Below are 26937 nucleotides of genomic sequence, written 5' to 3'. Positions count from 1 at the left end.
ACCAAGTCTGGATGGTAGAGAGATAGTAGTACACTAGTCGTCTCCACGTGCCTTGCATACGGGTTTGGTCACCAGCCCTCCTATGAGCCTGGCAAAGTGACTGGGCCCTAAGTAAAATGCCAAAAGTAAGTTCTGAGTACTGCTGGTTATGGCCCAAAAAACAAAAGGCAAAATTAAACTAAATTAAATTAAAGATAATTTAAAAAAACACTAAACCAAAGGTTAAAGCAAACTTTATTTTATAGCCTAACACTGATACAATTACATGTCAAGTATCCTATTCTATCATATAGTAGAAATACAAATTATTATCACAGAATCCCAGGCAGAAGTTTATAATATAATAGAGAATACTACCAACCAATATAATAGGAATTACATATAGTAACATGTAGGACATGTAGAAATAGTCTTTAGTTATTAGTCTACACTTCCTGAAAACGTAACTCTAACCTAATAGATAATCAAGTAACAACTGATTTAGAATAAACAGAATAACTTCTTATTAAGAAAGATGCCATAGGGCCGGAGCAGTAGGGTGTTCGCCTTGCACGCTCTAACTTAGGACTGACCGAAGTTCAATCCCCCAGCACCCGGCATCCCATATGGCCCCCCAAGCCAGGAGCAATTTCTGAGCATATAGCCAGGAGTAATCAACCCCAGTGTCACCGGGGTGGCCCAAAAATGGAAGGGGAAGGGAAGGGAGGGAAGGAGAAGTAAAGCTAGGGAAGGAGAAGGGAAGGGAAGGAGAAGGGAAGGGAAGGGAGGGGAGGGAAGGAGAAGGGAGGAGAGGGGAGGGGAGGGGAGGGGAGGGGAGGGGAAGGGAAGGGGAAGGGGAAGGGAAGGGAAGGGGAGGGAAGGGAAGGGGAGGGGAGGGGAGGGGAGGGGAGGGAGAGGGGAGGGGAGGGGAGGGGAAGGGAAGGGGAAGGGGAAGGGAAGGGGAGGGGAGGGGAGGGGAGGGAGAGGGAGAGGGGAGGGGAGGGAGAGGGAGAGGGAGAGGAAAGTGAAGGGACGGGAAGGGAGAGGGAGAGGAAAGTGAAGGGACGGGAAGGGGAGGGGAGGGGAGGGGAGGGGAGGGGAGGGGAGGGAGGGAGGGAGGGAGGGAAGGAAGGAGGGAAGGAAGGAAGGAAGGAAGGAAGGAAGGAAGGAAGGAAGGAAGGAAGGAAGGAAGGAAGGAAGGAAGGAAGGAAGGAAGGAAGGAAGGAAGGAAGGAAGGAAGGAAGGAAGGAAGGAAGGAAGGAAGGAAGGAAGGAGGAAGGTAGGTGTCATATGCAAAGGAAAATGTATAGCCAAGAACTTTATTATAGGGTCAGAGCAAACAGTATAGCAGCAGATAGGAAACTTGCTTTAAAATAAGCCAACCCTGGTGCTGGAGAGATAGCATGGAGGTAAGGTGTTTTGCTTTTCATGCAGAAGGTCAGGGGTGGGGAACACGCGGCTCCAGGCCAATTCGGCTCCAGGCCAAAATGAATGTGGCTCTTTGCTAAGCTTGGAATTTGATCTGCTGCTTCTGAGGAGGGATCTCTGAGGAGAGATCTCAAAGCGCTTAGTCCCGCCCCAGGCTGCGTCATCCGGTCTCCCATCCCTCGAAAACAATTGCATGGGTCAGGAAGCAGGGGACCAGTGTGTCACATGTTGGGTCACATCTGGCCGTTAGTTCTGAGTGTGGAGGACGCAGCACACCCTCACCATCACTGCAGGATTTTTACCCTCACTCAAAATGGCAAAATGCAATATGTGTCTAATAGATTATTGTTAAAATTATATGCTTTTGTGTGAATGTTTGTCTGTTTTGGCAGGTCCCTGCATGGTGTGGCTCTCTGATCTCACAGTTTAAAATTTTGACTCTTTGTGTCGAACTTGTTTGCCACCCCTGCAGAAGGTCATTGGTTCAAATCCCGGCATCCCATGTGGTCCCCCATGCCTGCCAGGATCAATTTCTGAGCGTGGAGCCAGGAGTAACCCCTGAGTACTGCCAGGTGTGACCCAAAAACCAAAATAATAATAATAATAATAATAATAATAATAATAATAATAATAAGCCAACCCAGATCTAATTCCCAGAACTTCATAGGGCCCCCAAGCCTGCTAAGAGAGATCCCTGAGTAGAGCCAAGTATAGCCCAAAAACATTTATCATAGATACAAAAATATAAGAACTTAGTTTAAAGTATATAAGTAATTCTAATAAGCTAAAATGAAAATAATGTGAGGTTTCCAATTAGAGTAGATTAAAAACTTTTTTTTACTAAACAGTAGGTTCACAAAAAAATCCAAATAATAAGCTAAATGCTCAAAATATTCTTCACATATACCCTTTATTTATGGTTAGCTGGAATGGAAGAACCAAAGGGCAAACAGTATTATATCATCATAAGCTTTTTATTCATTTATCCGTGAATGGGCATGTTCATTTAGGCTGTTCCAAATCCTTAGCTATTTTAAATAACCCTAAAATAAAACAAATCAAACATTTTTTGCATCTATATACAAACAAGTATATTATACTTTAATATCACTGCATCTCCATTTCCCATCTCTTCACTAGTTCATTCAGGCCTTGTTTTTGGGTCCTCATGTTTCTTCCTGCAATGTTGAAATATTTCTCTTCCTAAATAATCGTTTTAATCATCACTTTATCTTAATAAGTGAAAAATCTGCATATGGTTATCCACTGCCAAATGAATTCAAACTATTTATTTTAGCATTCAAAAGTCAACTCAAAATGTTCAAACCTGCTGTTGTTGATACATATCTACAAGTACAACTTTGATTTACCATTCCATCTTTCTGGTCAAAACTTTACTTTGAAGTGCTTGTGATCACATCAGTTTTCATAGTAGAAAAATAATATCCCCCTCACCTAAACACCCTAACCTCACCCTTTACAGATTTTTCTGTTGAAAAATAGCATATAGTCTTTATGATTGGTTAGGTGGTTTGATACTTTGATGCTTTGCTATGTTCCTAACTTTATCATAATTTCTGCAATTATTAGTAATATCTAAATTATATATCAGTAATACATACAGGTATTCACTTCATGTCCACCCACTCATCATCTAAGTGATCTTCAAAACCAGTAAGTTCTCTGACATTACTTGCCATAGTCAAATTAAGTAATTCTTTAGTCAAAACATCAGAGATTAACTGTCTCAAAAAATTGCAAGTTATTGGGCCAGAGAGATAGCATGGAGGTAGGGCATTTGCCTTGCATGCAGGACAGTGGTTCAAATCCGGGCATCCCATATGGTCCTCCGAGTCTGCCAGGTGTGATTTCTGAGCATAGAGCCAGGAGTAACCCCTGACCCTAAGGTCTGCCAGATGTGACCCAAAAACTCTGGAACAACCAGGCACCACAAGGCCCTTGCAACATAAAATCCCTGAACACTAATATTTAAACCACTTGATAACCAAGGTTGGCTGAGAATCACCAGAAGGTGCCATAAGAGTCCTAATGGCCTCTTTCCCCACCAATATAGAAAGCAATTTAAACTATAATTAATATAATGCTGTAAGTTGTAACATGCAGCGAACGCTATGCTTATAGTGCAATCTTATATTTATATCCTAAAGTGCTTATATTTTTAAAAGAATGGAAACAATCATTAAGTATAATCATATTAGTGAGAAACAAAAAAAACTAAAAAGACAGGAAGGACATCAAAACAAATATGTAATACAAAAGTGAAAAAAAAAAGATTAAAATGGCTTGGGGAAATACAATGAAATGATTCCATCAGACTATCAAAAATAACAAAGGTCACATCTATTTCAGTCATGAAGAAAATATTTAATAGGTTCCATCAAACAAAAAATTGCCATCAATTATCGCCCAGTTGTAAAGACAAGTTTGTGGTCCTGCCCTAGAGGAATCTTTTTTTTTTTTATTGTTTGGGTCACACACCCCAATGTTCAAGGCTTACTACTGACTTTGCACTCAAGGATCACCCCGACTTTGCCTCCTGCAGCCCCCAAGTAAATTGAGTTTGAGACCCCTGGATTAGAGAAACAAGTGATACCAGAGATCAAACTTGGAGAAACTTGAGGAAGGCAAATATGATTTTATTTATTTAAGCTCTCTGGTCTGGTTTTATTATTTTTTACATAATTATTCATATACTATTTACAACAGTACATGCTACAGAATGATCATCCCCTCCATGTAGAAAAAGCAAATAAATATTAAAAATGTAATATCAAACTAAAATCAATTCTTTTTTTTTTTTTTTGGTTTTTGGGTCACACCCGGCACCGCTCAGGGGTTACTCCTGGCTCTACGCTCAGAAATCGCTCCTGGCAGGCTCGGGGGACCATATGGGACGCCGGGATTCGAACCGATGACCTTCTGCATGAAAGGCAAACTCCTTACCCTCCATGCTATCTCTCCGGCCCCCAAACTAAAATCAATTCTAAAATATCAAACTAAAATCAAGAATTAATGAAGCAATCATAACATAAAAAACTAAAGTTCCAGGAAAGAGACACTATCTTTCAATGACTAATTTTCTCTCAAAATATTTTCCGATTGAAGTTACAAAGCAAAAAGCTGAGAATCCAGACCAAAAATTGCTCTTCTGCCTGGGACAGACCTGTCAAGAAGTAATGAAGTCTATCAGTAGGACCTTTGGCTCTCTCAAATAAAATTGGTAAAACACACAGAGAAATTCAGGGCCAAAATTCTGCTCATTAGAAGAGTTAATTAAGCCACAAGATGAATTCCTTTCTTACCTAAAGATATTGAGCTAAGAAAGGGAGCTCAGAAAAGACTGCATATTAAAATGATGTGTTTGAAAAGTTTGTGATCAAGCTGATTTGACTGCATGATACTTAGCAAAAGAGAATAAATTCCATCATTTCTCTTAAAGTTAAACACAATATCTGCTTTTCAATTAAGAATTAACACCAGGCTAAGACAATGACAATAAAAAAATATAAACAACGATTCTACAAAACCGTAATGTTAACTAGTAACTACTAATGTACATGCACATTTGAATATTCAATTAAAAGAAGACAGAAGTTTGAAAAGTAAAAAGTTACCCAGTTCTAGCACTAATCAAGAACAAACTAACATGAGACATGAGATGTTAAGATAGTATATAGATGGCTGGAGAGAAAAAACAGGAGTTAATAGCTTGCCTTGCAAAGAATTAAGCCCTGGTTTGATACATAAAATGTATTAGAAGTAATCAATTTACCAGAAATATAAGTTGCACTAAAAATAATATACTTAATTATGTTAAAATCAAAAACATGCCTTGATACCTTGGAAAACTTTAATATACTGTTTCCTCTCTCCTTTTTCTTTCACTGAGGTAACTTAGTTTACAAGAATTTCCATAACTACTGCTTCTCTTATGCTTCTCTTAAGAGTTGAATAAAAGAAAACAAAAAAATCAGAAAACATTAAAAAACATGAGACCTAAAGGCTGGAGACAGTGTAAAGTGTATGGCATTTGCCTTGCACATGGTCAGAAGGGTTCAATCCCTCACCTCATGTGTCCTCTGAGACTGCCAGGAATAATTCCTGAATACAGAGACAGGAGTAAGGCCTGTATATACCAGATATAGGGAGGGAGAGAAGGAAAAAGGAAGGAAAGGAAGGAGAGAGATAGGGAAAGAGGGAGGGAGGGTGGGAGGGAAGAGAGAGTAATAAATGTAATGTAACAACCAACATAGAAAAATATAACCAATAGAGAAACAAATTATATACATAAGCATATAAACAATGAAAACACATACAGGTTTCCTTTCAAATAAATGTGAATATCAAGACAATGTGCAAAGAGCCAAATGATAATCAAATAGGAAGTCTCACGTCAAAGAAATGAATCATCCAGAATGGTTGCCAGCCTCATTAAAATTAGGTATAAAATCATAAAACACATGAAAACTCTGCACAGATAACTTACTTTTGTATCTGGGTGATAGCTGAAAGGGTTCTTGGCGGTCGAGTTTAATCCCTGGCATCATATGGTTCCTAGTACCACAAGAGTGTCCAGTTGCACCCCACAGCACTGCTGCATACAAGCAGTGCCATATTACAAGATCCTAGTACTTAACCATCAGGCCAGAACAATAGGGCCAACAATCATTAGGAGTGGCCCCAAAATCACTGAACACAGTTTGGGAAATCCTTCCCAAAAACCAGTAATTAATAGCATGGGGCCAGTGAAGTAGCATATAGGGCTGGAGCTCATATCAGATTTGGAATTTGATCTCCAGCATATAGAACATCACACAACTGTGAGTAGCTCCTGAGCACCTAGGAATGTGATCCAAACCCAAAAATATTAGCTAAACTAATAAAAAATGTTCATATATTTAGACTAGAGAGAAAGTACAGAGGATAAGGTGCTTGCCTTGCACAAAGCTAACCCTTGCTCAATCCTGGCACCCCATTTGGTCACCAATCCTGTCAAGAGTGATCCCTCGAAGCCAGGATAAGACCTGAACACAGCCTGGTATGGATCAGAAACAAAGCGAAAAAGATAAAAATAGAAAGCAGGACCAAAGAGAAAGAATATGGGTTATGCATAGCTGATCCTGGTTTGATCCCCAGCACAAAATGATGTCATGAGCATTGCTGTGTATAGCTTTGGAGATCCCTGAGCAGCACTGGATATAGTCCTGAAGACCCCAGCTCCTCTGGAACAACCAGGCACCACAAGGCCCTTGCAACATAAAATCCCTGAACACTAATATATAAACCACTTGATAACCAAGGTTGACTGAGAATCACCAGAAGGTGACCTAAGAGTCCTAATGGCCTCTTTCCCCACCAATATAGAAAGCAATTTAAACTATAATTAATATAATGCTGTAAGTTGTAACATGCAGCGAACGCTATGCTTATAGCGCGATCTTATATTTATATCCTTAAGTGCTTATATTTTTAAAAGAATGGAAACAATCATTAAGTATCTAATCATATTAGTGAGAAACAAAAAATCTAAAAAGATAGGAAGGACATCAAAACAAAGATGTAACATAAAAGTGAAAAAAAAAAAAAGAATAAAAATGGCTTGGGGAAATACAATGATATGATTCCATCAGACTATCAAAATAACAAAGGTCACATCTATTTCAGTAATGAAGAAAATATTTAATAGGTTCCATCAAACAAAAATTTCTTATGCCATCAATTATCGCCCAGTTGTAAAGACAAGTAAAGCACAGGAACAGAACTGAGACATAACAAATTCACACATATTTATGAATTGATAAACCTGAAAAGGCCTCTTAGTTCATGTTGTTATGTATGGATGAGTGTATATGCATATATAAACATTTATATACACATGTACATATATGTGTATATAATCTAGGGGCCACGCCATTTGGTGCTGTCAGGGACATATGTGGTACCAGAGATCAAATTAGGTAAACTTTGGGGGCTGGAGTGATAGCATAGCAGTAGGGCATTTGCCTTTCACACAGCTGATCCAGGACAGACCAGATCATTCCCCAGCATCTCACATGGTCCCCCAAGCCAGAAGCGATTTCTGAGTGCATAGCCAGGAGTAACCCCTGAGAATCACCGTGTGTGGCCCAAAAACTAAAACAAAGAAACAAACAAGCAAACAAAAAAACTAGGTTAACTGTATTGCAAGACAAATGCCTTAACCCCAATACAATTTCTTCCACACTGGATATCCGTTCTTTTTAAGTCTTCACCTCTACTTTGCTTCACACACAATTTCACGTGTACATCTAAAAGTGAAAGGTAAAGAGATAAACATTCTAGAAAATAAAAACCACAAGCCATTATGAATTATGTCCTGAGATTAGGCAAAGATTTCTAAATCATGATTAAAAGCATCAGCTATAAAAGGAAAAACTGATACACTAGATTTCAAAAGTTTTTGTTCATAAAAGACAGGTTTGACATAGTGAAAGGCCAACATGAGAAAAGGAAAACTAATATAAAGTAAACATCCCAAAACAAATATAGTTAGAATATCTAGATACCAAGAAAAATATAAAAGAATGGAGCAAAGACTCAAAATGAAAAATTTATAGAAAATGTTATCCAAATTAGCAACAAACAGAAAAAGATACAATCATTATTTAACGTATCAGGAAAATGCAAATTAAAACCATAAAGACTATTTTATCACCAACTAAAATGCTACTATAACCAGGATAAACAAAACCAATGTTGGCAAGAATGTGGAATGACTGAAATTCCCATATATTGTTAATAAGACTATAAACAGTTGTGATCTTTCTGCAAAGCTACTAATTATTTCTATCTTGCCATTCTAATCCTAAATATGCAGCAAAATTTATTACATAAACATATACATATTGATCAAAAGTGAGTACAAGAAATTTCCAAATAGTACTCGTTATAATAGACAAAGTAGACACAATCGAAAGTGCAAATCTATCAATAAAGAATATTAAGCAAGAAAATATATGGTCATGATCAATGGGCCCACACCACAGCTTCTGCCTAACCTTCTGACTGCTGCACAGCATTCCCAGGTGATGTAGCCTACAGCTGACATCCTTGGGTCTAAGTCAAAATGGGAAGTACAGCCCCTACCTGTCCAACTAGTTCTTATTAGTCTCCACACTTGAGATGTACCAAATAAACAAGCCTACACCACAACTCTTTCCAGAACCTCTGAACTGCTGCTTCACCATCCCAGGTGAGGCCTGCCTCCAGCTGACATAACTGAACCTAACCTGGAATGAGAAGCAATTGGAAAAATACTCCCTACTACTGATTGGGGGGGGGGGCGCTACTACAATCAGAAATGACTGAAATGAGTATGTAGGTGCATAAAAAGTCAAAAGAATCAGGGCCGGAGAGATAGCAAGCAACCGATCTAGGACAGACCGTAATTCAAATCACACATCCCATATGGTCCCCCATGTCTGCCAGGAGCAATTTCTGAGCGCAGAGCCAGGAGTAACCCCTGAGCACAGCCAGGTGTGACCCAGAAAGCCAAAAAAAAAAAGTCAGGGCCCGGAGAGATAGCACAGTAACGTTTGCCTTGCAAGCAACCGATCCAGGAGTAACCCCTGAGCACTGCCGGGTGTGGCCCCAAAAACCAAAAAAAAAAAAAAAAAAAAAGTCAAAAGAATTTCTGAATAGAAAACAAGCTGAGCAAACTACCAAAGACTCCAAGAAGAGAAGGAGGTAACTGCTAGAAAAAAAGGAAAAGAAATAGTCTGGAAAAAAAAAAAAAGGCAGCAAAGCAAGTAACTACGGGATGAATTCAAGAGGAATAATATAAGAATCAGATTCCCTAAAAGAATAGAAAGGGCAAATATGGTGAAAAAACAACAATTAAAGAAATCATGAATAAAAATTTCCCAGAGTTTAAGGTTACATGCACCAAAGATCCTTGAGGCCCGAAGGGTCCAAGCAAAAGCAAAAATACTCAATTAGGAACAACTAATTATCACTGTACTCAAACCAAAAGATAGAAACAGAATTCTGAAAACAACAAGGCCAAAAAAGGAACTACATACAAAGAAAAACTCCTAAGATGTATAGTAGGTCTACCCATTGAAACTACAAGCCAAAAGAGGATACAGTATACAGAATTATACAGAAGGGATACAGTACAAAAATTCAATGAAATGAACACTTCACAAAGAATACTCATCTAATGGTGAGGATTACAGGATGGTCCACATCATCCTGACTTGGATGAAGGAAAGGAGCAGAAACCAGAATCTTTAACTACAGGAACCTGACAGCAACAACAGCTGATGTGCAAAAAAGTTTCATCTAGACCATGGAGAATGACTCAGGGGTTGGGCAGCCTGGTATGTCTGGAGCCCAGAGTCGGTCTTATGCTAGAAAACTTCAGGGGTGAGGCCTCCTTGTAATTAAGCCAAGGCTTTTTTTCCACTTTCCCCATATTTTGCTGAGCTTTGCAAACAATGGCGATTGCCACTCTCACACCATTACTACTGTATTTTTTAACACTTAACCTTGAAAGAAAGAAAGAAAGAAAGAAAGAAAGAAAGAAAGAAAGAAAGAAAGAAAGAAAGAAAGAAAGAAAGAAAGAAAGAAAGAAAGAAAGAAAGAAAGAAAGAAAGAAAGAAAGAAAGAAAGAAAGAAAGAAAGAAAGAAAGAAAGAAAGAAAGAAAGAAAAACAGCATACTAAACTTAAAAAAAAAATAACTGTAGTAAAATGCCTGTCTCAAATACAGGTAGAGGATGGGAAGGAGGGAGGGGGCATTGGTGGTGGGAATGTTGCACTGGTGAAGGGGGGTATTCTGTTAATGACTGAAACCCAACTACAATCATGTTTGTAATCATGGTGCTTAAATAAAGAATTTATATTAAAATATTAATAAACATTAGAATATTTAAAAAGTATAAAAATGTACTGTAGTTAATAAAATTCAAAAATAAAAACTTAATCATCAAATAATAAATTAAGATTGTATTTATCTTTAGAGGAGGTGGTAGGTATTGAGTGAAGTACAAAGAACTTCTTATAGTCCTGGCAATATTCTGTTCCTTGACTAAAGGATGCTGCACTACATAGATATTATTAGCAAAGCAAAATTGTATCAATAAAATTATTCATGGTGATATATACGCACTGTCTATAAATACATGTTCACTAGCATTATACATAAACTAAGTTATTATTAAAACTCAGATTAAAAGTTAAACTTTTTTTTTTTTCTTGGTCTATTCTTTGGTCTTTGGGTCACACCTGTAGAGCTCATGGCTTACTTCTAGCTCTGCACTCAGAAATCACTCCTGGTACTCCTATGAGGTTATACGTGATGCTAGAGTTTGAACAGCTGTGTTCAAGGCATGCTGTACTGTCTCTCCAGCCCCAATGAAAGCACACTTAAAAAAAAACAATTTGAGGGGCCAGAGAGATGCACAGTGATAGGGCGTTTGCCTTGCATGCAGCCAATCTAGAACAGACAGTGGTTCGAATCCTGGCATCCCATATGGTCCTCCATGTCTGTCAGGAACGACTTGAGTGCAGAGGCAGGAGTAACCCCTAAGTGGCGTTGGGTGTGACCCAAAAACCAAAAAGAAAAAAAGAAAAAAAACAATTTGAAATATAGAAAAGATCTACTTTTACACGCAGAAGCTAGGAGGCAAGTTATATCCACAATAAATAATCATTTAATAGTATGTTATCAAATTCATCCTTCATCTATTAAATCAGGACTTTTTTAAATATATTTAAGCACCATGATTTCAAACATGTTTGTAGTTGGGTTTCAGTCATTAAAAGTACATCCTACTTTACCAGTGCAACCTTTCCACCACCATTGCCACCCATCTCCCTCCTCTCCAACCCCTTGCCAGTATTTGAGACAAGCATTCTATTTCTCTCACTCATTAACATTGTCATGATAGTTGTTAGTATAGTTACACTCACCACTCTTTTTTTGTTTGTTTTTGTTTTTGGGTCATACCCAGCAGTGCCCAGGGGTTACTCCTGGCTCTATGCTCAGAAATCGCTCCTGGCAGGCTCAGGAGACCATATGGGATGCCGGAATTCAAACCATCAATCTTCTGCATGCAAGGCAAACACCTTACCTCCATGCTATGTGTCCAGCCGCTGCACTCACCACTCTTTTGGTAAGCTTCATATCATGGGCCGGTCCTGCCAGTCCTCATCTCTAATGTCTCTCGGTATTATTGCAATGCTGTCTTTTATTTTTCTTATATCTCACAGATGAGTGAAACTATCCTAGATCTATCTCTCTCTCAGCTTAAGTTTCCATGTCCATCCATGTATAGGAAAATTTCACGACCTCATTTTTCCTGACAGTTGCAGAGTATTCCACTGTGTATATGTACCACAGTTTCTTTAGCCAGTCATCTGTTGTTAGGCATCTGGGTTGTTTCCTGATTATGGCTATTGCAAATAGCACTGTATTGAATGAATATAGGAATGCAGAGAGGGTGTGTGTGTGTGTGTGTGTGTGTGTGTGTGTGTGTGTGTGTGTGTGTGTGTGTGTGTGTGTGTGTGTGTGTGTGTGTGTGTGTGTGTGTGTGTGTGTGTTTAAATAGCACTGTATTGAATGAATATAGGAATGCAGAGGGTGTGTGTGTGTGTGTGTTTAAATAGCACTGTATTGAATGAATATAGGAATGCAGAGGGTGTGTGTGTTTAAATAGCACTGTATTGAATGAATATAGGAATGCAGAGCGTGTGTGTGTGTGTGTGTGTTTAAATAGCACTGTATTGAATGAATATAGGAATGCAGAGCGTGTGTGTGTGTGTGTGTGTGTGTGTGTGTGTATGTGTGTGTGTGTGTGCACGCGCGCCCGTGCGCATGCAGTTGAGTAATCCAAGGGTATATCACTAGGATTGGTAAGGGAGCTCAATTTTCAGGGTTTTGTTTTTGTTTGTTTTTTTGTTTTGGGGCCACACCCACTGAAGCTCAGGGTCCTGGCTATGCACTGAGAAATCGCTCCTGGCTTGGGGGAGGGGGGAACTATATGGGATGCTGGGGGATGGAACTGCAGTCTGTCCTAGGCTAGCGCTTGCAAGGCAGACACCTTACCTCAGGCACCACCACTCCAACCCCAATTTTCAGTTTTTTGAGGAATCTCCATATTGTTTCCCAGAAAGGCTAGGCTAGACAGCTTTCCAGTCTCTGTTGCCAGTCCCTGTTGTGTGAGATGGTACCTCGTTGTTTTAACTTACATCTCCCTGATGATTAGTGATGTGGAGCATTTTCTCATGTGCCTTTTGGCTATTTGTACTTCTTTAAGTGTCTGTTCATTTCTTCTCCCCAGTTTTTGATGGGGTTAGATGTTTGTTAAGTTCTGTCAGTACCTTATGTATCTAGATATTAGTCCCTTATCTGATGGGTATTGGTGAATAGTTTCTCCCATTCTATGGGTGGCCTTTGTATCCTAGTCACTATTTCCTTTGAGGTGCAGAAGCTTCTCAGTTTAATATTGTCCCATTTATTTATCTGCTTCAACCTATTTGGATAGTGCTGTTTCCTCCTTGAAGATGCCTTTAGTCTCAATGTCATGGAGTGTTTTAACTACATATTCTCTTCTATATAACTTATGGTTCTAGGTCTGGTATAAAGATCTTTAATCCATTTTTATTTGACTTTTGTGCATGGTGTTACATGGGGGTCCAGGTTCGCTTTTTTGCATGTGTCCCAACACCACTTGTTGAAGAGGCCTTTCCTTGTTCCATTTTGTGTTTCTTGCTCCTTTATCAAAGATTAATTGATTGTATGTGACATACAATCTTCTTAAAACTTTTCTACTTGCAACCCCTTTTCCTGAGGTTTTTTTTTTTTTTTTTTTTGCTTCTTAGGCCACACCCTATGACGCTCAGGGGTTACTGCTGGCTATGCGCTCAGAAAAAGCTCCTGGCTCAGGGGACCATATGGGACACCAACGATCAAACCAAGGTCCATCCTGGATCAGCAGCTTGCAAAGCAAACGCCCTACCACTGTGTCAGTGCACCTACCCCTTCGTGTTGTTTTTTTAAAGTTCATGGTTATACAGGTAAATAAAATAGGTAACAAGTGAAATAGTTAATCACTAAAAAGAAATGTTTAAGGGTTTTTTTAATAAACAACCTCCACATTCAATTATACAAATCTATATAGAATCACAAATGTACATTTTATGATACATCTTCTTGCTGCCAACATTTACATATAACAAGAGTGTGCTGTTTGCAAATTTACAATATGTTTTGCCCAACCACCTATGGCTAAATGGTCAGTACTTCCTAGTAACTAAGGAAATGAAAGACAAAGAGCCAGACCTTAGGGTTCTCTGAATTGTTCTGTCCTCGATGACCAACAACTCATGACCACTAAGGTCATAAAGTATGAAAGCACATCATTCTTGCCTTTCGGCAAGTGTATTCTTATACCTCTTGGACCTTGTCATAGGTCTCTACCATCTTTATCCCCTTAATGATGGATTTTTAATCACATTTGTCATTTTAAATGACACCACCCAAAAAACTGAATTCTTTAGTATCTCTTCACACAATGTTCAATGCCCAATTATCATATTCTAAATTCATACTTTGACCCTCCTTAAAACAAAGCAATAAGGAATAGAGTGATAGTACACTGGGTAGGGCTCTTGCCTTGCACATGACCGACCAAATTCAATCCCTGTCATTCCATATCAATCCTAGGATTGATCCCTGAGTGCAGAGTTAGCCATGACCACTGAGTGTGGCCCAATAAAAAATAAAATAAGCAGTGTTATTCACAAACTGCATATAATTTTATTTAAGGGTTTTAAATCACATTTTCATCATATATATTCTTGCCACTAATAGATAGGATAAGCTTCTCTCCCAGAAAAATCTTCCTTTAGTCCCTTAAAATCATAATAACTTACACTCCAGTGTGCTTATTTTTATTATTATCTTGTCCCAGACAATCATTGTAGTATGACATGAAAAAATTTACATGAAAAGATATGTTCTGAACCCAGCATAAAGACAGTAAGTATTTCAATTTAAGGCTTGGTTCAGCTTAGTCCATTTACTATTCATTCTATATTTAAACAAGTTCCTAGATTTTGTGATTACTTATACCAAAATCACCTGTCCCCAAAGTTATACATCAAATAATACCTAACATTATATAGAAGAGCTTTGCTAAATATTTTAATAATCATAAAACTTCACTATGAATTAGGAGTACAATTATAATATTTTCCAAAAGGAAAACTAAATAACAAGAAAATTAAATTTTCCAAAATAAATTACTAAAAGAGTAAAAAACAAAAGGAAACTAGTTTTACGTACCGTAAACTATATAGATTCCTTGTCTCCTTTGCCTGTAAGTGCCAGTTGGATAAAAAACTAACTACTTACTATTACTAGGTTACTCAAAACATGCTCAGGAAAGAATGCCCACTAATCATGTAATTAAGTTTAGGAAAAACAGATCTTAAAAAGTGTTCAGCAAGGGTCGGAGCAATTGTACATAGCGGGTTGGTCATTTCCCTTGCTCACACAGCTGACCCAGATTCAATCCCTGGTGTTTCATGGTAGTCCCCTGAGCCTGCCAGGAGTAACCTGAGCACTGCAGGATGTGGCCCAAAAACAAACCAAAAAAAAAAAGTATTCAGTACAATGAGGTCTCAACATTCCTTTATTATGTGCATTCTAAATTTCTGAGAACACAGACTCAAAGTATCAAAAGAAAAAGTCACAGAATACCAACTCCTACACTAAAGAATGCAGTACATATGTTAGAAAATGTTACGAAATACTTAACAATGGACTGTTATTGATGGACTCATAAAATAACTCTTTTAGTTCAAAACTGCTTTCTTCTACTACAATATTTGAATTTTCTAGTTTGGTTGGACGAAATGTTAATAAATCATAACTTACTTTTGAATGTACTTAAGTAGAAACAAAAAATGTTCAATACCAAAAATGTATAAAAAATATCTAACCATTTGCTGCCAGAGAATATTCATATTGCTCCTTTGCTATTTTATAAAAGCTGCTCTTCTTACTTTGCTTCCCTAGCCAACATTCTCTTGACTCCAAATTTCCATACACCAAATTCTTTTATTTAAACTGGCTACAACCAGAGATACCCAAGGCTTACTCCTGGCTCTATGCTCAGAAATTACTGCTAGTGGGGGAGGGGGATTGAGAGATCATATGAGATGCTAAACATTTAAGCCCTGGTCAGCCACATGCAAAGAAAAGCAACCTACCCATTGCATTATAGTTTCAACACCAAACCAAACTTTTTCACTTCCTATTTAAACATAAATTTTTTTACTCCTTTACTCTAATTTCCAATCAGGCATTTAAGGAACTCAGCAGATGCATTAGAGAAATAGGTGATAGGACAGACCAATATCCCCCAAGTAAGAATGACAAATGAAAAAGATTTGCTACATACCTAAACAGAAACCAAGAAGCAGGAATATCCCCCCAGAAACCATCAGTACTAGAATAGTAAAACTTGAACTAAAGTGGGAGAGGGGTGGTCAGAATCTTATCCAAGAGCAAGAAAAAAGACTTCCATTATTCTGAAACCATAGTCAATTCAAATATTGATAAAAAGAATTCATCAACTTAGAATTTTCTACCCTGTGAAACATCCAAAAATTCAGGAAAATTCAAGACTTTCTCAAGAAAAAATTGAGGAAATATGACAACAGTGTAACTGTTTTAAGAAATCTCCAGGGCAGGGGCCAGAAGGATGGCGCAGTGGTAGGGCATTTGCCTTGCACATGGCTGACCCAGGACAGAACCATGGCTCAATCCCCACGCATCCCATATGGTCCACCAAGCCAGAAGCGATTTCTGAGCACATAGCCAGGAGTAACCCCTGAGAGCCACAGGGTGTGGCCTAAAAAAATCCAAGAAAAATACAGGGCAGAAGAGATAGTACAGTGGATAAGGCACTTGCCTTGCATGCTGCCAATCTGACTTCTATCCCCCGCACCTATAAGGTCCCAGCACACCTACCAGGAGTGCTCTTGGGGTGCTCTCGATCCAAGATTCCTAAGCACCACCAGGTGTGACCCAAAAACAAAAATATTTTAAGGAAAGAATAAAATAATGATTCCAATTCCAATTTATAATAACACTGCAACAGAATAATTTTATGGTATAAACCATCAGCATTTTTAAAAGTTAGGAACACAGCTCTAGACTAAATCAATTATTAAAAAAGAAGCTAAATGCAACTAATTAAAATACATATAAAGAGGGGACCGGCACAGTGGTGCAAGCGGTAGGGTGTTTGCCTTGCACGTGCTAACCTAGGAAAGACCACGGTTCAATCTCCCATCGTTCTATGGTTCCCCAAGCCAGGAGCGATTTCTGAGTGCATAGCCAGAAGTAACCCCTGAGCATCAATGGGTGTGGCCCAAAAACTAAAAATAAATAAATTACACATAATGAACCATATAGGAACAACTAAAACTATCTGAATGTATTTTCTAATACAAATTATTTTTGTTTTATATATGTATATATCTATAGAGAGATTATTGTTCTTATTCTTTTATTTTTTTTTTTTTGGTTATTGAGCCACACCCAGTATTGTTCTTATTCTTAAGAAATACATGAAAAAGTATTTCAAAGGAAAAGTATGCACGTATCGCAAAAACAGTTGAGTAAAAAATTATGAATACGTATCTATGAAGACTAAGAAAGATTTAATGCAATTCAAGAAAATGTAAAGGAATGGTCACTCAATACTTTTTTTTTTTTTTAGGTTTTGGGGCAACATCTAGCAGTGCTCCTGGCTCTGCACTCAGAAATTACTGCTGGTGGTGCGTGGGGAACCATACAGGATGCCAGGGATTGAACCCTGGTCAGCCATTTGCAAGGCAAAAGACAGCTGCTGTATTATCTCTTTACTACAAATATTCTGCTTCTGTAAGATTTTTCAACATAGAAACTTGATGATGAGAGCAAAAAAAATAAAAAATTAGATTATAATTTCTTTTTTTTAAAAAACTGCACAGAAGCGGTTTCATCTTTCAGCTTAAAAAATGTCACTCCTTGTAAAATGGGGTGTAGAGACTCACTTGCAGGGGGTGGGAATAAATTGGTTCAACCATTTTTGTATACAATATAAATATTCAAAAGCTAAAAAATTGAGGCTTCCGTTCAACCTAACAATTCAACATCTTGGCATCTACCCCAAGGGACAAAAAGTTCTATTCCAAAAGACATTTGGGGAAGCTAAAGAGGCTAGTTCAGAAGGAAAAAAATATATGCAGCCAACCCAGGTGTTGATCCCTGGCATCCCATATGCCGCCCCCCCAAGGCACCACCAGAAATAATCCTTAAACACAAGAGGCAGAAGTAACACGTGCATATCACTAGTGCCACTCAAAACCAAAACGAACAAACAAACAAAAGACATTTGCAGGGGCCCAGAGAGATGGGGCAGCAAGAAAGGAACTTGCCTTGCACATGGTTGACACAGGTTCAATCCCAGCACCCCATATTGTCCATCCCCAAAACACTACCAAGTTAAGTAAGCACTGCCAGTTGTGATCCAAAATCCAATAAAGGGGAAAAAAAGATACCTGCACTATTATGTTCAAAACAGCACACTATTCACAACAGCTAAAATCTGTAAACACAAGTTTCCAGGAACAAATGACCAAATTTCTAAAAAGTACATACAGACAAAGTACATACAGACTAGGCTTTTAAAAAAGATGAAATCGTGCTATTTGGTGCTATGTGGAAGTTTGGCAAAGTATCATGCTAAGTGAAGTTAAGTATGAGGAAAAGGGCCAGACACAGAATGAGCTCTCCCTTATGTGTAATATAAAGAAATATAGTAGATATAACAAATACTAAAAGGCAATAGAAACTAGAACAATCTCCAGTAGGAAGGTTGACTGAGAAGGATTGGAACAAAGACGAATGGGGTGAAAGGGAGACAAGGGCAATAGTGAAGGGAAGTAGATTCTCTGGGAAGATGTGCTAAGACTGTTACATATGAAACCTTATCACTGTTACTCTACACCATGCTGCTTAAAATAAACATTTTTTTAAAGGTACCATTCTATGAGTACATTATTCTCATGTCATTTTCTAGACTTTCCATTTTAAAAGTCAGTACCACCAACTAAGCCATGTGGATCCATCTACATAGGGGTCTTTAAGAGCATACTTAATAAAATGGCAATTTCATTGAGGTACTGTGGTTTAGCTTTCTAAGAAAACATTTCTTTCTTATTTGTTAAAATCACTATCACTTCTTAAGAAATTTCAGTTTGAGGAGACAGAGTAATATAGTACAGTGGGTAGGGCATTTATTTGCTTGCATACTGCCGAATAGGGTTTAACCACCGGCATTCCATATGGTCCCCAAGTTCACCAGGAATAATTCCTGGGTGTAGAACCAGAAGTTACCATAGGCTGATGTACCCTCCCAAAAAAGGAAAGAAATCTTAGGTTTGTTATTATTCAATGCCTTCAATAACATTTCATCTGAATTCATAAGGTAGGTAGAAGAGATATACAACAGATAAAAAAAGGAGTTCTCTAGCTCCCAGCCCTTTAGTTCTGAATACACATATGGACCAATTATTTGAATAAACCAGAAAGCCCGTTAAAAAAAAAAAAAAAAAAAGCAGTAATAGAGAAACAAGAAAAAGCACTGGATTAAGAAAAATATAGAACAGTGTGATCATTTTCTGTGCTTTTAACATACTAAGTCTCAAGCCAGAGTAAAAAAATTAATTCACACAGATCACAATCATCATTTTGAAGTTAAGTTAAATACAAGCAAACTGAATATAAATAAATGTAGTACATTACAAACAATAAAAACAGTATTACTTTATTTTGTTAAAATATTTACATTTGGCTCTTCCCCCGACTCTGCCTCTGCGCTGCCATCATGAACAACACGGTCACCATCCGCACCAGGGAATTCATGACAAACCGACTGTTACAGCGGAAGCAGATGGTCATTGATGTCCTACACCCTGGCAAAGCCACGGTGCCAAAGACGGAAATTCGAGAGAAACTGGCAAAGATGTACAAGACCACCCCAGACGTTATCTTCGTGTTCGGGTTCAGGACCCATTTTGGTGGTGGCAAGACGACTGGCTTCGGCATGATTTATGATTCCTTGGACCACGCGAAGAAGAATGAGCCCAAGCATAGATTGGCGAGACACGGCCTGTACGAGAAGAAGAAAACTTCGAGGAAGCAGCGGAAGGAGCGCAAGAACAGGATGAAGAAAGTCAGGTGCACCGCCAAGGCCAACGATGGCGCTGGCAAAAAGGAGTAAAGATTCTGCAGTGACTTATATGGTGATTGTGCAGATTTTTTCACGAGGATGAATAAATTGTAAAAAAATGAAAAACTTAAAAAAAATATTTACATTTGTTTTTCTATGTATACTGATTAAGTAATCAAAAAAAATCACATCTTGGGGGCCAGAGAGGTGGCACTAGAGGTAAGGCGTCTGTCTGCCTTGCAAGCGCCAGCCTAGATTGACCGAGGTTCGATCCTGGCGTCCCATATGGTCCCCCAAGCCAGGAGTAATTTCTGAGCACATAGCCAGAAGTAACCCGAGCGTCAAACGGGTGTGCCCCCCCCCTAAAAAAAATCACATGTAGACAATGATGATTCACGGACAAGTTTCAAAAAGAAGTATGATTTTTTCTTTACAAAAAGACACTGACAGGGGCCAGCCGGAGAGAGCATGGAAGCAGGGCATTTGCCTTGCATGCAGAAAAATCCGAGCATCCCATTTGGTTCCCCTGAGCCTGCCAGGAGCAATTTCTGAGCGTAGAGCCAGGAGTAACCGTGTGCTGCTGGGTATGACCCAAAAACAATCAAACAAACAAAACAAAACAAAACAAAACAAAACAAAACAAAAGACACTGACACTAATATAAAGCAGCTTTTCAAAGTGTTGAGACTCTCAAATTCAATGTAGCTACTATATCCACCCATATTTCTTCTGTTGACTAGAACAGTTCAAATTTTTCAAACTCTAGTATCAGTTATAGTACAGTATTTGTACACTATATTAACTTCTGGGTCGCAATGCAAAATTACTCCATTTTTGTTGGGAAGTATTTTAAATAAGAAGACTGGGGCCAAAAAGATAGATGGAGGTAAGGCATTTGCCTTGCATGCAAACGGACAGTGGTTCGATTCCCGGCATCCCATATGGTCCCCTGTGCCTGCCAGGAGCGATTTCTGAGCATAGAGCCAGGAGTAATCCCTGAGTGCTGCCGGATATGACCCAAAAAGACAAAACAAAACAAAATGAAAAAAAAAAAAAAAGAAGTCAGTAGTAGGGTGTTTGTCTTTGCACATGGCCAACACTGGATAGACCCCAGGTCAATTCCTGGAATCTCACATGGTCCTCCGAGCCTGCCAGCAGCAATTTCTAAGTGCAGGGCTAGGAGTTAACACCTGAGCACCACTGGGTGTGGCTCAAAAACCAAAAAAAAAAAAATAAAAGTCAGTAGAGTTATTGATTAGAAAAAGAAATTAGGGACAAGAAGAAAATTAACAGGCAATTTCCAGAGGAAGAAAGAAAACAAGTGCTTAAAATTACAGATAGAAAAAAGGAAAAAAGTTAGAACCTTAAGAATTTTTGAAATAGGAAAAAAAACACCATAGTATGTGCTTAGACTTGAAGGAGGAAAGGAAAGGCAGAAAGAAAACAAATTTTAAAGTTTGCATAAGATAAATGAAGAGAACTGCATTCTAGGGATTATACATATCTAGATTACAATGTAACTGGTTCCTTGCTATGTCTGTCATTTTAAGCATTCTACACTGTGCTGGCTATTACATTTCAATTTTTTTCTACATAAATTCACAGATCCCATGCACTAAGCATTTCCATAAAAATGTATACTAATTTATTAGAAGATACTATTGCTCCTCAGTTGAGACTATAGTTTCAGGCATTCCAGAGATAAATATTTTCATATTACATAATTTTTATATTGGGGATATAGCTCAGCAATAAAGCACCTGTCTTGCCTAGATGAGGCTCTGGGTTCATTCCCAAGGACCACAAAAAAAGTAAATAAAAACTACATGCAGAATCTGTGCCACATGAGAAGATCCATCTCTACATCTCTACCCACTACTTGCTCATCTGACCTTCCAATTGAGACCAATCACCTGCATTCCCTAGGGCCTAGGCCTTTGTAGAACTTGAAGCAGATTCCCCTCCCTTCCAGATGGTTTCCAGATGATTTCTGTCTTCATACCTCAGACCCTTTCCTTTCAGGTTCATGCCCATTCCTCATGACACTACCTCTAATTTCTATTGTTTGAATCCTGAACTAGCTGCTTATAAGGCCACTTGACTGCTCCACTCATCCTACCAGGCTCTAGGTGAAAATAACAAGCAAAGAAGGAAAAGAGCAACACTTAGCCAATCCCCTAAACTAAGAGTTCGTGCTAACCACAAAGATTCACCAACAAATGTTGGAACTTGACCAAATATTTGCAGACTACATTTTCAAAAACAATTTTATTTTCAAGTGATGAAATGTAAGTAGTCAACCACGGTAGATTTAGTCATAATAGTAAAAAGGAAAAACAAACTGTACTATAGAACTGGAATAGTGTTCACCTGAATATCAGAATATCACACGTAAGTGAAATAGGCCGGTGACAGGAGAATAAATATTATATATTTCCATTTAGTAAGCTTAGTGCACAGGGTACTGAAATCCACAGAAGTACATATCAGAGGGATGAAAGCTGAAGTTAAAGGAAAATTAGTATTCAATAGGTCTAAGTTTCAGATGGGAAAAACAGAAAAGTTCTGAAAATGGAATTTGGCAATAATTATACAATAATGTGAGTTATTTTATGCCACAAAACTGCACAAGAAAAAATAGTGAAATCGCAAGTTATGTGTATTTTACCACAGCAAATAACATTACACTATTATTATTCAATTTATGTAAGAGATACTCAAGACAATGTATATTTACAAAGTGAAGTATAAAGGAATCATTTCCACACTTCACTCAATATGGTAAAAGGAGTATAGTACCACTAAACAATGATGTTACATCTTGCATGTGTATTTTAATATTCAGAATAAAAACTAAAAAATATATATATTTTAAAAATTATAGGGGACAGAAATAACTCATGAGCTGAGTGAACAATTTAGTTATAGGAAACCTAGGTTCAATCCCAAGTACCGCACAGCACCAGGTATTGCCCATAATAGCAAAACAAAAAGTATACATTAATTTGAATGCAATAAGCATAATCAGGATTAAAGTCAAACAAACTTCCATGACTGGAAGAACGAGACAAAAATGTTTTAAGTAAAATGATAGTCTAATGATCTAATATATCAGTAATTACTATAAACATAAACAGTTAACATACACTGAATGAAGGCAAAAATTAGTATGTTACTTTCTATGATCCAACAAAAAAACTAGCTATATAAATAATCATTTAAGATACAGAATTCTGAAGATAAAGGTATAAAAAAGACAATAAACAAAATAAAACCTACAGTGGCTTTGTTAATAATATTACATAGATTTTCAACAAAAACAATAGACACAGTCAAGACAAAAGAACCTGGCTTACAGCACTGGGAGGTCAGGTTTAATCCCTAAATCTAAATGGTCTCCCAAAAGTAACCCCAAGTACGGTACAATGAATAGGCCTGATCACCACTAGGTGTGCTCTTGGCAAAGGACATCATATAAAAGGATTCATCCAACTGGAATATTGAGCAATGCTAAATAAGTAAACACCAAATAAACTAGAGCACAAAAATACAAGTAGTAAAAGCTTACAGAGTTAAATTCACAATTGTAGCTGGTTATACTTCAAGATTCTCCTTCCGATTCAGAAACTAAACAGAAAATAAGCAAAGACTTGAACAAGTTCCAATAAACAACGTCAGAGAAAAAGCATAGTGACACAGAGAAAAGCACAGTCCTGCAAGGATATGGCATATATTAAAATTTCCAATACCCATTAGCATACACTAATTATGACACTGATATCTCATCTGTGTTCTCAAATATGCTGCCGGACACACCACAGCCAGGAGTATATAAGCATCACAAAAAGGGGATGGACCTTCCAATGAGTACAGACTAAAAAGATGCATCACAATGATATGCAGAAATGCCACCATAGACAAACAATCCTCAATGAGCACCACAATCACAACTTGTGATGCAAGCACCAAAATAAAGAATACCAACCATAGTGAGCACTATTACAAAGTGTGTAAGCTCTGCAACCTGAAGAGCAGACTGACCTCCCTGGCCCCTACAGTAAACAGCACAGGTAAAATGTCTGAACAGGGGGCTGAAAAGATAGAAAAAGGGAATGAAGTGTTTGCCTTGCACACGGTTTGCCAGTGTCCCCTAAACACCACCAGGAGTAATTCCTGAATGCAACGCCAGGAGTAACCCATGAACATCACAAAGTGGGACCCAAAAACAAACAAAAAATGTGTGAATACCACAACCCAAAGATGTGTGTTTCCTTAATCATCACAAGAACATCAACAATGACCGGATGAAGACTGGAAATAAAAAAAGGCCTAAATAGCACAACCAATCTCGCTAATGAATACAAAACATAACACCACCAAAATCAACCAAGTACACATTTTAAGCTTCTAAAGAACCCCAAGAAAGACCATAGTGCATACTATTAAAAAAAATCTTTAAGAAAGTTAAAAGTACAGATAGCATGTTTTTAAATCATAATGGACAGTAACTAGTACTCATTAAAAAAAAGATCATGGAAAATCTCAAAACACTTGAAAAATTTTAATGCCACATTTCTAAATAATGAGTTTAACAGTTATTTGAAAGTTAAAAAATAAAACAGAATTGAATGAAAATTAAAAGGTGATGCAGCTAAAGAAATGTTTAAAAAGGAAATTAATATGCTGTATTAAATAATACAAGAAAAATCTCAAATAAATAATGCTAAATTCTTCAAAATAAACAAAAATATAGAAACATTTATTTCTCTGATTTCAAAGTAATTGATAAAAGATATAAACAGGGACTGGAGAAATAGCACAGTAATAGGTCATTTGCCTTGCACAGAGCCAAACCAGGACGGACGGTGGTTCAAATCCTGGCATCCCATATGGTCCCCCGTGCCTGCCAGGAGCGATTTCTGAGCACAGAATTAGGAGTAACCCCTGAGAGCCACCAGGTGTGACCGAAAAGTAAATAAATATATATATGTATATATAAATAAAATAAAAGCAGAAATAATGAAACTAAGAACAAAAAAGCAGAATAAAGCTAATGTAACAAAAATCATCAAAAAAGAAGAAAAATGGGGCCGGAGCAGTGGTGTAAGCAGTAAGGCATCTGCCTTGTGTGCGCTAGGCTAGGACAGACCTCGGTACAATCCCCAAGCATCCCATATGGTCCCTCAAGCCAGGGGCAATTTCTGAGCGCATAGAGGTTAGCATGAATATCAGAAACCCAAAAAAGAAAAGTAAAAAAAAAAATAGTATAGCGGATAGTGTGTTTGCCTCACACTAGGCTATACTGAATTCACTCCTTGGCATCCATATGGTCCCCTGAGCATCACCAGCAGTAATTCCTGAGTGCAAAGCCAAGAATAACCCCAGAACAGCACTTAGTATAGCCTGCCAATAGAAAAATAAATAAGGAATAATAAACATTCTAATGATCATTAGACAAGTTATAAAAAACAAATCAGTCCTCAAAAATGCACTCCAATAATTTATATGTATGATCAATCGATTATGAATTCATAATTTATGATATAAAGGAAACTGGAAAACTTAACAAATATTTAAAGGATTAATATCAATTCTACACAAAATCTCGCAAAAAAAAGTTGAACAGAGTTATCTAACCTCACGTGATGAAGTTAGTATGAACTTCCTCAAAAAGAGTCCCAAGCTGAGATGCTTTCATTGGATAATCCCAACAAATATTTAAAGAATTAATATTAATACTTCACAAATTGTTCCACAAAAATAAAACAGAAAATAATATCTGGCTCCATAAAATGAAACTAATCTTATCCAAATACATAAATGAAGCAAAAATAAGAAAGCTATAGATTATCTTTCATAAACTTCCCCAAAATTCTCAACATATCAGCTACCTGAATTTAGCAATGTTTGGAAAGAATTACACATCATAGCCAAATATTTATTCTAGGTATGCAAAGCAGTTCAACATTTAAAAATCAGTTAAACTATTATTATCAAAAAGTTAAATAAAATCATTTGATGATATCAATTAAATCAGAAAAGGTATTCAACATAATACAACCTTATTCATGATTTTAAAAATTCTCTGAAGCCAGACAAAGGCAAAAGTACTTGCTAGCCTTGTACGTGGTCAACCCCAGTTCCAATCTCTCAACCAAAGACAAGGAAAACTATTCTCATCACTCTCATGAAATAGATATACCTCATTTTATTTAATTCCACTGATACTATGGTTTTTAACAAACTGAAAATTTATAATAACTATGTCAAGCAAGTCCACAACAACAGATTTTTAGCGACTCAGAGACTTATCAACATTTATGAGCAAGTAAGATGGTTTTTTAATTAAGGTATTGTTATTATACCTAATAGGCTATTCCATATGTAAATATAACTTTCAATTGCACTAGCAATCATAAAAAATTATATCATTTACTTTATTGTTACAATGGTATTCAAAAACCAAATTATCATATACCTCTGCCTGTAGCCAAAGTTCTAGTATTGCAGTAATCATTAAATCACCTATTACTTAGGAAAAACACTCTTTACTTACAATTTATATAACTAGATGTGTAGAAAATCACCAGGCATTTATAAAGTTTTAACATTAAAAAGTATGTTTAATTTTTTTGTTTTGTTTTGTTTGGGGGCCATACCGAGTGACGCTCAGGGGTTACTACTGGCTATGCTCTCAGAAATCGCTCCTGGCTTAGGGCACCATATGGGACGACCGCTTGCACCACTGCCCCATCATGGTCTGGGGCCAGAGCAGTGGCACTAACGGTAAGGCGTCTGCCTTGCCCGCACTAGCCTAGGACGGACCGAGGTTCGATCTCCTGGAGTCCCATATGGTCCCCCAAGCCAGGAGCGATTTCTGGGCGCATAGCCACGAGTAACCCCTGAGCATCACCGGGTATGGCAAATAAATAAATAAATAAATAAATAAATAAATAAATAAATAAATCATGGTTATAAAATATAAAAATACAAAAAGTAATCACATTTCTATATACTTATGAAGAACATACAAAAATGCATTTACGAAACCACTCCAAAAGGACGCCTTACCGTTTGTTCCACTGCTCTGGCCCCAGACAATGGTGCAAACATCAAACAAGATAGATCATGAGCTTAATTATAAATAAAACTTAATTTTTACAATCACAAGAAATAATCTTTGACCTAGGCTAATAGCTTGTATTATACTTGTATCCAAAGCACAATCTACAATGGGAA

The 26937-nt window shown here is 37.6% G+C and overlaps 2 protein-coding genes across 2 annotated transcripts in view; one reads left to right on the top strand and one right to left on the bottom strand.

Annotated features, from left to right (window-relative positions):
- RASA1 (RAS p21 protein activator 1) overlaps positions 1 to 26937 on the bottom strand; it is a 125561-nt gene that overhangs the window by 79531 nt on the left and 19093 nt on the right. The window lies entirely within an intron of this gene.
- Positions 19332 to 19790, top strand: LOC125998182 (40S ribosomal protein S24). Its single transcript, XM_049766462.1, has one exon. It carries the CDS (start codon positions 19354 to 19356, stop codon positions 19747 to 19749), a length of 396 nt encoding a protein of 131 aa, XP_049622419.1. The 5' UTR covers positions 19332 to 19353; the 3' UTR covers positions 19750 to 19790.

Source organism: Suncus etruscus, chromosome 2 (assembly GCF_024139225.1).
Source record: "Suncus etruscus isolate mSunEtr1 chromosome 2, mSunEtr1.pri.cur, whole genome shotgun sequence".
NCBI lineage: Eukaryota > Metazoa > Chordata > Mammalia > Eulipotyphla > Soricidae > Suncus > Suncus etruscus.
Note: the sequence above shows the minus strand (reverse complement) of the source record. Positions and strands in the feature narration are given on the sequence as shown.

Coding starts and splice junctions, on each gene's coding strand:
- LOC125998182 (XM_049766462.1), top strand. CDS start 19,354: ATGAACAACACGGTCACCATCCGCACCAGGGAATTCATGACAAACCGA.